The sequence below is a fragment of the Sorex araneus genome, chromosome 2 (genome assembly GCF_027595985.1).
Source record: "Sorex araneus isolate mSorAra2 chromosome 2, mSorAra2.pri, whole genome shotgun sequence".
Lineage (NCBI taxonomy): Eukaryota > Metazoa > Chordata > Mammalia > Eulipotyphla > Soricidae > Sorex > Sorex araneus.
This window is the reverse complement of record NC_073303.1, coordinates 194176217-194186939: the sequence shown is the minus strand read 5'-3', so window position 1 is coordinate 194186939 and position 10723 is coordinate 194176217. Positions and strand designations below refer to the sequence as shown.

Here is a 10723-nt window from a genome sequence, read left to right as displayed (position 1 = left end):
CACAAAGCGATGATCGCCATGTTGTGCCTGGAAAGGAAGGGTTGAAAGAGAGAAACCCTTCCCCCACTGGCGTCGCGTGGGGCAGTGGCTCAGTTCACAGTCTAGAGGCATTTCTGCGAGCTGCTGGTGTCCAAAGTAGTTTAGTTGGCCTCTGTACCAACCAGATGCTGCAGGACGCATGGAAGATCCCGGTGGATGGGGGGTACCGAGCCCTCCCTCCACCGAGATTTAAGTGCATTGGCTACACGAGTGTGGCCTTCCCGCTGCTGCACAAGCATGATCCCAGAGGCCAACTAAACTACTTTGGACACCAGCAGCTCGAAGAAATGCCTCTAGCCTGTGAACTGAGCCACTGCCCCATGCAGCGCCAGGGAGATAGGGTTTCTCTCTCCAGGCTTTTCCATCTTATGAGCACCACAAAAGGAAAGTAAAAGCTTGCAATGATGCAATTTCTGGAAGAATTTTCCCTGGACTTTATACAGAAATCCAAAACCGTGCGGCCGTGACAGCCTATTATCTCTTAATTGTCAGCAATGTGAAACGGTTCCTTTTTAGCAGGTCTGACTTTGGGGGGAAACTCCAAACAATAATAGTGAGATTTTTGTTGAAATATTGAAGGTAATCAAAGTAGCAGCCATGTCTCTAGACTGTGAACTAAGCCATAGCCCCACGCCGGCCAAGGAGAGGAAATATCCTTCTTTCTCGTTTTTTTTCCCTTTTCGGGGAGAAGCGGTGTGGTGTCCACCGTATTATGAGGTCTATTAAGCAGTTACAATCTCGATGGTGTGGCAAGGAGAAAAATAAAGAGTTATGTACTTCGAACAGCAGGACCTCATATCTCTTCATTCTTAGCAATGGAAAACCAATTATCAAATGCTTCCTTGGCAGTAGGGATGTCTTTTTTGGGGGGAAACTCCAACAACAATAGTGAGTTTTGTGTTGAAATATGGAATATAATCAAGGAAAAGAGAAAATGAAGTGAAATTTATCAGTTACGCAGGCGGGGGTGGGTAGGAGGGCGAGGTATACTGGGGTTTTTGGTGGTGGAATATGGGCATTGGTGAAGGGATGGGTGTTTGAGTATTGTATAACTGAGACATAAGCCTGAAAACTTTGTAACTTTCCACATGGTGATTCAATAAAATAAATAACTTTTAAAAATATGCTCTTGGTGCTAGTTATAAAGTTTATGAATCTTATTCTAAAGTGAAAACTTTCCTATGTAAGCAACAGTTGATAAAAAATTTGTGCTTTGAAATCTAATACAAATTAAAGAGACCATACTAGATGTCTTGGATTCTGAATAAGATTTAATTAATTTAAAGTGCTAATTAAGTTTCATGTGAGAAAGAAAAGATCACAAGCTCTCCGAGGTGATTCTTATTATTTTGTGTTAATGTCATTCTATCCTCAAACCAGTCATCTCTTAGGAAGGATTTAATCTCTTGGTAGCTTTTTGCTTTTACTTTTTGTTTTGAATCTCAGGGTATTTAACCAGACATCTTCATGGAAGTGTAACAAATAACTTCTCTGTAGACATTGAGAGGAAGTACAAATGTAATTTTAGATAATAAATTAAGATGTATGTCAACTAGGTATGTGATTTGAATCTTTCTACGTTTATCATTAAGAGGTGATAAAGTGGTTGATAATACCAGGCTTCTCTTAGTTACCTGTCTTCCATTCAACCTACATTTTAATTATGATGATTGATGATAAGATAATATTAGTTTAATAACTCTAAACTCACCAATGTCCTACTTTTCAGATGCAGTTCAGTAGCAGTTCTATAAAACAAAAATCTATTTTCAGTATGCTCTAAAGAGAAACTCTTCACTTTTCATTTTGTAAGCCAAATGCAGCAAGTCTTCATGTAATAAAGGGAATTATATGGACTAGTTGTCAATACTTTGTTTTCAAACTTCATAAAGAACAAACAATGAGAAGAATCTTAAGCTAAATAATGAGGAATTCAGGTGAACCACATATGAGAAAAGAAATATTTCAGTGGACAGTTATCCAAGCAAGAGTATTTTCTATAGATGCATTAGAGTTAAAGAAATTTAATCTATATAGAAAACATAATGTCCTGATTACTTTATAATCATAACATATAAGAAAACTGTCAAATAGACTTCCCAAACTGTCAACTCTCAGTGACTCCAATTTCTGATTATTTTTTACCGGAAACAGGTCTCACACTGATAGAAGTGATCTGAGGTTTCGTTTTGGTTTTTTTTTTTTTTGAGGAAAAATGTGTTGTGTAACCTGAAAAATCCCTCCTGTGAGATTGTGAGGTGTCAAATATTGTATTCCTCTAATATGGAAACAAAATAATGAAATTTAAAGAAGAGACATTATACTCTATCTGTATAAAATCTCATGTCTTTTATATTTTAAAGGATGAGTAAAATATTTTAAAACATTGGTTTTCTCTCTATGTATAGATTTCTCTTACTCGCTGTTCCTCTGTCTCTGCACATTTTTACGAATATTGGGGATCTGCTTTTCCTTGAAACACTGCTAATATTTTTTAATATCTTCTCAAAAGAAATATCAGTCTAGTAGTTGTTTTAATGAGTAAAACAGAACATGAATACAGGTGGGAAAGAGAATTATGTTGAGGGAAAGTGACTTCATGACTTCTGATGTAACCACAGCTCATTATAGACAGGTTTAGCAAAGGAAATAGAAATAAGAAATAGTCTATCCAAATTGCCTTTAAAAATTCTTAGGTGTACCTCATGGTGATTCACTATTAAAAAAATTGAAAAATTGAAAAATAATGTACAATGCTATCCCCATATAAATACTGAAGACTTTTACCAATGATTGTTATTTTTTAAAAGTGCTTCTAAAATGTATATGGAACTATGAAACTTCTTGAATAGCCAAAGCAATTATGAGCCAAACCAGGGACAGGATGAGGTGTAGGATTCAATTATTTTAAATAAAACTATAAAGCTATAGTAATCTAAGTCTGGAATAATAGTACAATGGAGAGGGCATTTGCCTTGCATATAATCGACCTGGCTGGATCCTGGCATCCCACATAGTCCACTGAGCACCATCAGGTGTAATTTCTGAGTATAGAACAAGGAATAACCCCTGAATATCTCCAACTGTGACTGCCCCCACCTCCAAATTTAAAAAACAGAACTATGGCAATCAAAATGGATTGGTGCTTGATAAAAATAGAGTCGCAGTTCAGTGGAATAGAATTCAGTCCAAAGAGACAAATTCTCTATGTCTGGACAATCAGTCTACGACAATGGATCTGGGTGCATGAAGTGGATTAAGCAAAGCCTTTTCAAGGTAGTGTGCTGGGAAAAACTGAATAATCACATACAGAAATTGCATTTGTCTCTCACCCCACGCACAACAGTCAACTCAAAGTGGGTTTTTAGACCTCAATATTCAGGGCTGGAGAGAGAGTACATTAAGGCACTTGCTTTGCATGCAGCCCAGCCTAATCCAATTCTTCCCTAACATCATTCCAGAACTGATCCCTGGACATAGACCAGGAAGAAAACCCACACTGCGCCCAGGACTGATCCCTGATCAAAGAGCTAGAAATAAACCCTGAATACTTCCATATATATATATATATATATATATATATATAATATCCCTCCCCAAAATACCTCAATATTAAGTTTGAATAAATAAAATATATGGGAGAAGGCTTATCCAGGAGATAGTTCCTAGCACTGTCTTTAACACCTGATTTGACCTTTTCCCTCCATACCTGCTCTTGTATCTGACATTCCAGGTTCTGTCCCTCACCTCCAGTGTATGATGGCCTGGTCTTGTCACTTCCTCTATGCAGTGTAAACTTTCCTCCTGTGAAATCTAGAGCTAGAAGCCTGTCAGCTGTATCACCTTGCTGGAGGTTTGCTGTTCTATAACATCTTGCTTTGTACTTCTGGGGCTATGCTAAGTGGCTCCCTGTCCTTTTGACCTTCGTGAGTCTCTGACCACTGCCAGGTTCATGTGGGGGAATTCCTGCTCTCCTGTTACTTCTCAGGGATGTCTGGCCACAGGTGAGGAGGCCAAGAAAGTGATTGCCTGGCAAGGAACTTCCTTTTATCTGTTACTACATACCAACCCCAGTTACTTTGGTGAGTGAAGTTCAAAATGACCAATCAAATGAACCAGCTCACCTGGTGCTCCGCCCTTCATGCCTCAATATCAGCAAAGATATAGTCTGGTGTTAATAAAATACAAGTGATACCAAGAATATACTTGTTATTCACAACATGTATTTGTCTATTTTTATCTTCATAAGTATCTCTTAAGAAAACATATTTAAGTTTTGAATATGTTGAAATTTAGTTAGAGAAATATTTGATAGTTAATTCATATATTAAGTGTCAAAGATGGGATTTTACAGGAACATAAGTATTGAATCATTATTCTTGTAACCACAAATGCAGATGTTTAGGAACTAATTAAAGATACATAGCGCAAAAGAAGAAGGTTTAAATAAGAGGATTCATTAGTAATTGTGGCCAAGTAAAGTATTTTAATGACATGAGGTTGGTGTAAGGAGGAATCCATTCAGTTTCAGAATTAACTTTTGGAGGAGACAAAGATTGTTTCAAGACCATGTTTTCTCAACGTCAAAGTAAATTAAGGATAATTATTTTTATTTAGTTTAATGGATGACTGGAATTTTGTAAATTAGGGATTTAGAAATATGACATTAATTTGCATAGAGCATGTTTCTTTTCTTCTTCTAGATACTTTTACACTAAGTTTCATTCAATTTCACTATAGTCTTGCAATGTAGGTATCATCAGCACTGCTTTCACATAAGAAGGTACCAAGTACTGAAAGAGAGGTATCAGCAAGATCACATACTAATGAAAATGTGTTAGTGCCACACATTAAGAGAATTGTTCACATTTCATAAGGCAGCCATAATGGTTCCATCTCAAAATGTTCAACTCATGTCACACCTGTTTTAATTCCATAAATACCATATTTTATGAAAAAGGCAAACAAGAATCAAACTCATCTGTCTTTCTACTGATTTTAGCTATATGAAAATATTTTATTTAAGGACCTGAGAGACAGTTTAGTGGGCAGAGCGCTGGCCTTGCATAAGAGCCATCAAAGTTCAAATCTCAGCATCCCATATGATCCCCCAAACTCAGTCAGGAGTGATTCCTGGGTGTAGATGTAGGAGTGAGTCCTGAGCGCCACTGGGTGTGGCTGAAAATTTTATAAAGTTTTATTTTCATTTACTCCTATTTCCAAAGTACTTAATTCTGCCCATCTGCCTTTAAGCTTTTGAGACCGACCAGAAATGAGCTATACAGTCAACAATGTAAATATAGCCAGCTACCCAACATTTCAGCCTACCATTGCTAAGTTTAAGAATCACATTACTCAATACTTAAATGGACTGGAGCAATAGCACAGTGGGTAGGGTGTTTGCTTTGCACACGGCCAACCCAGGTTCGATTCCTCTGTCCCTCTCAGAGAGCTTGGAAGGCTACCAAAAGTATCTCGTCCACTCCGCAGAGCCTACCTGTGGCATATTTGATATGCCAAAAACAGTAACAAGTCTCACAGTGGAGACATTACTGGTGCCTGCTCAAGCAAATCGATGAACAACAGGACGACAGTGCTACAGTGCTATAGATTTTGTATAAATTCTACTCTTTTTAAATAAGGGAAGTGTTTTTGCATCATTTAACAGTATTCTGGCAAGAGGAATTAAGATATAATTATATATGTGATTACAAAAATAAGAGAAAATCTTATCAAAACCCCAAATCCTGGAAGATGGTCTCCATTATTTTATCTGAGAGTAATTTACTGGAAAACTTAGATTCTTTGATCTTCTGTGTTTACTATAAATGATTTTTAACCTTTGGAAGAATCAGTAGAGAGTTCCTTAACTCCATTTTAATGAGTTGCAAAGAATGTACTGCCTAATTAGATGAATAAATTTTGTTTCTTTTCACAAAGCCTGGTGGCTTATCTATATTATTTGATGGATAGAAATATTGTTCCCTTAAACAAGAGCAAAAGAGTGCAGACTCCATAATTTATAACAATACTAGCCAATGCAGTTGTTGGTGTTTTTTCTAACAGAGTATATTACATTTCTACGGCTTAGCCACACACCTCGTGACCTTATAACAGAAATGTAATATCTTGCAGTTCTTGAAACTGGAAGTTCAAAACTGATCTCACACAAGTACAGTCAAAGTGGCAGCAGGATTGATTATCTTTGAAGTCAACGGGCAAATCTATTCTATCTCTCTCAGGTCCTAGACATTGCTGATATTCCTGTAAGTATGAACAACATCACTACAATCAGTGGCTTTTCTCCTATAATATCTCCATTGTACAAGAACCTTGGTATACAGTGATCTCACCCAAAAATTCTATCTTAAAAGTTGGACCTTACTCATATATACAGTCTCCTTTGACATAGAAATCATTCACAAGTTCCAGGGATCAGGAAGGAAATGGACTTTATTCAGAGAGTCTATTCAGCTTTGCATATATATAAATATTAAAATAGAAAATAAGGAGGATAAATATTTTTAGCAATTAAGCAAGAAGAACAATTATAATGGCAATTAATGATTAAGAGGAAAATGCCACTCAAAAAGACAGAGATTCTTCCTTTGTGATAAAACCGACCATTTTTCTGAATGGAGCGATAGACAGCAAGTAGACTGTTTGCCTTGCATGAGGCTGACCTGGGTTCCATTACTCTATCTCTCTCAGAGAGCCCAGCAAGCTACCGAGAATATCCCATCCACATGGCAGAGCCGGCAAGCTACCCGTGGAGTACTTGATATGCCAAAAATAGTAACAATGAGTCTCACAATGGAGGCGTTAATGGTGCCCACTCAAAGCAAATCCATGAACAAGGGGATGACAGTGCTCAATGCTATGCTCTGATGCTATTTGCACTGTCTTTTGCCAAGATAAATACTAAGGTGGAAGAAAATTCTGTAGTATTATTGTTACAGTAAATGGTGGTCAGCAGGCAGTGAGGGTTACATCTGAATGTGTCAGGAGTAGGAAGGTAAAATTAAAAGAGCTGACTCAATTCAGGCTTTGTAAATAACAATGTTTGATTATTTATAATGTTTCAGATCAAAACAAGTTTCAAGATCTTGCAAGTTCTTTCAGTTTGAAAAATAGTTATACAATTATTTCCTCTGCGTTATTAATTTGTGTTGGATTATACTTTATGTGAGTGATACTTATTTGAATATTCTGTACTTATTTGAATCATTGTATCACTGTATACTGTCATCCTGTTGTTCATTGACTTGCTCAAGCGGGCACAAGTAATGACTCCATCTGTCCCTATCACGTGCTAGTGTAGCCTGATGACATATTGGGGGCTCTTTCAGGATCAGGGAAATGAAGACCATCTTTGTTACTGTTTTTGGCATATCAAGTACACCACAGGTAGCTTGCCAGGCTCTGCCATGCTGGCGGGATACTCTCGGTAACTTGCCAGGCTCTCCGAGAGGTGGAGGCTTTTTGGCGGGGCCTCTAATCGTCTTTACAGATGTTCCCAGTCTACCGAAGGCAAGCTTTAGGTCGACTGGCATGTTGTAACAATCTGCATATTGACAAACACTCACCTCCCTGCGTCTCTGGGTAACACCTGGGACATCTGCAGCTTAAGGTTGATCTCCTTGAGGTTGATGGAGTGTGCCTGGGGGTTGTTGAGCAGCTGGCAGAGCAGGACCCTATCGCAGAGGGTTTGAATGCTCTGTAATATTCTGTTCATTGGAAAGAGAGCATGCGGAATGAAATATGATAGACTTATTCATTCTGCTTCCCTACCCAATCTTCTCTAAGGTAGATTTAAAATAAGGCTAAGAGTAATCATGGCTAACTAGAGTGAGGCAGACATACAGACATAAAACTTTATCAATCTCTCAATTTGTCTGCCATTTAGAACTAGTAGGATAGGGAAAGTTGACCATCAACCTACTTTTGTATTTTATTTCCTAAATTATCTGACTCATAACTGAAAGGATGTTCTCTAGCCAGATATTTTTCTGAAAGTATGGCTTCCAAATTCCAAGCCTTTTAATCTCAAAGACACTCCACAAGATACACCAAAATGTATCCAATAAAGAGGTGGTTATTGAAACATTGCAGAATATTTAAACACTGAGAAAACTCAATTATAAAAGACATTTGTAATATATCTTTGTTTGAACTGGCATGCACTTAAATATTGCTGGAAACCAAAGAGGAAAGGAAATGGAATTATGTCTTGTTAGGATGGCTTCCTTTGATAATGACCCTTGTAGGTTAGTCTACCTAAAGAAACTAATTTATTTATCTGAATTCATTGCTATTAGCATGTACAGCACATTTTCCAATCCAATGGAAAATTAAAGAATAAAATAAAGTTAATGTTTTCAAAAGCAAATATTTATTCTATACTGTAAAATCTTTAAAATCCCTTCAATCCTCACCCCAAGAGAATATATTGTTTAATATGGACGAAGTGTAGAAGAATTAAACAATCAGGAACCAGCGAGATAGGATGGCAGGTAAAGTGCTTGCTTTATATCCAACTTACCTGTGTTTGGTTCCCAGAATCCCACATGATTTCCTGAGCCCTGCCAGGAGTGAATCCTGAGTGCAGAGCCAGGAGTAACCCCTGAGCATTGTAAGGTATGGCCCCAAGAATAACAACAATAACAACAAAAATAATTAAACAGATCAGGTAATTTGAATGATCTTTTAACATATTCATTTCCTTTTGTGGGTATAGACCCCACAAAAAATTACACTCAACACACCGTGTTCAAAAATAAAAGAACTCACATTAAAAATAAGAAATATAAATTTAAGGTGAAAATGTACAAAACACTGGGGCTTCACAGCAGAAACAGTGTAACTGGTAGTCTTACTTGGAATGATACAATCTTTTCTCAACTGACCTTTTTTGATATTACATACCACAGAAAGAAAGGAATCTCATAGAATTCACGGTTACTTAGCAACCAGCGAGCCATGGGGACAAGTTCATTCCTGACCTCCAGCAGGGTCACTAAGTCTCCAAGAGTCCTATGGATGGAATTTTCCAAACACACCAGATGTGAAGTTATCATCACTACACAGCCTGGTACAGTTAAGAATATGTTCAGGAGAACCAATTCTTTCTCTGAAGAGTCCAGTCCTTATCATTCTTTTTAGCAATAGTATTGTGAAAGCCAGAGCATGCAGCTGAGTTCAGAATATAGGATCAAGTCCTGCAGTATTTTCAGTACTCAACGGGGTGGGAAAATACAGGTTCCTTATTTAAGTTCAATCCTTATTAAGCTTTTAATAATCATGCCAGCGAGGCCCATGGACACATGAACTCTTGTTAACCACTGATTGACAGAGGAGAGTTGACCTATTAACAGAAAAATCACTATTCTTCAAGGCTATGGTCTGAAGATGATGAGTGCTGGGTGGTGGTCAAAGTGGCAGTTATAGATACTTTGAAGAAGCAAAATAAAGTTATTTTTATAAGAGTGTGAAGACATCAACAGCTGTAGCTAAGTAGCACACTAATGAGATGTTGCTGTGCTGTTGTCTCAGGCAGTATGGAGGAAGAAGTCAGGACACCTCCAGACAACCTCTGAGGAAGATATATAAAGTCCTCGAGTCACCGCCGTGCCATACCTACACGACTGCCACTTAGCATGCACCCAAACTCCATGTCTTTTCTGGGCTCTCCTGGGGGCTGCAGTGGCACATCCTACAGAACTTACTGCTACATTCCAGTGACTTCTGCTGCTCTTTGCTCCAGTGATGTAAGCCCCACTTTTGGGATCTGCTTACCCAGCCGCTACCAAGGAAATCTCTGGCTCCTGGACAACTGCCAAGAATCCTATGGCGAAGTGCCTGACTGTGAATCCCCTGGCTGCGAGGTCAAGACGGATACCACTACTTGTGATGGGTCAAATTTCTATGTGCCTTGCAACTCATCAGCAGTAGGCAAAGTCGGCGGTGGCTGCGAAACTACCAACACTGGACCCGCCCCCAGCGGTAGCCAGGGCACTCACAGCAAGGGGTATGTATCTGATTGCTATCCCAAGAATCTCCGTGCCACTAAAGTCACCCCAACCCTTAACAGCGGCTCCAAATACTTTGGACAACTTAACCGCATATCCAAGAGTTTCCAACCCCTAAACCACTACAGTGGCGGTTTTGGGTATCGAAACTATCACAATCTTGGCTTTATCCCATCATGTTTTATTTCCAACAGCTACCAACCACAAAACTATCCTCCAAGAAAGAGTTTTCAATACTCAAATTATGGGCCCATGAGGGGCCAACCGCTGAGCTATTTTCCTAGAAATTTCCGGTCTCTGAGCTGTTTACCAAGTACCTTCCCACCTCTGCGGTATTTGTGCAGTGGTTGTAGACCTCTGGATTGCTATTAATCCAGTCATTGAGGTTTTTTGGTTGCTGGACTTTGTCCAATGCAGCAGATTCTACTAAGCGATTGCATTCTCTAAGGTTCTACTGAACTGCTTCACATGTCTTAAGAATCTCACTATAGTAACCTCAAGTATAAATAACTCCAGGACTTACTAACTACAATCATCATCATCTGCTTCTCTATTTTCCTGTTGCTCTGGTAATATCCTTTGTGCTAAAGACAGATCCTGAAGATATTTCTGAGACAATTAATGGGAACATTGAAGAGATCCACAAGGAATATAAA

At 38.4% G+C, this 10723-nt stretch overlaps 1 protein-coding gene across 1 annotated transcript; it reads left to right on the top strand.

Moving 5' to 3' along the window:
- The first annotated feature begins 9695 nt into the window (after positions 1-9695).
- Positions 9696-10439, top strand: LOC101546063 (keratin-associated protein 24-1). Its single transcript, XM_004619001.2, has one exon. The coding sequence runs from the start codon at positions 9696-9698 to the stop codon at positions 10437-10439; it is 744 nt and encodes a 247-aa protein (XP_004619058.2).
- Positions 10440-10723: the final 284 nt, after the last annotated feature.

Coding starts and splice junctions, on each gene's coding strand:
- LOC101546063 (XM_004619001.2), top strand. CDS start 9,696: ATGCACCCAAACTCCATGTCTTTTCTGGGCTCTCCTGGGGGCTGCAGT.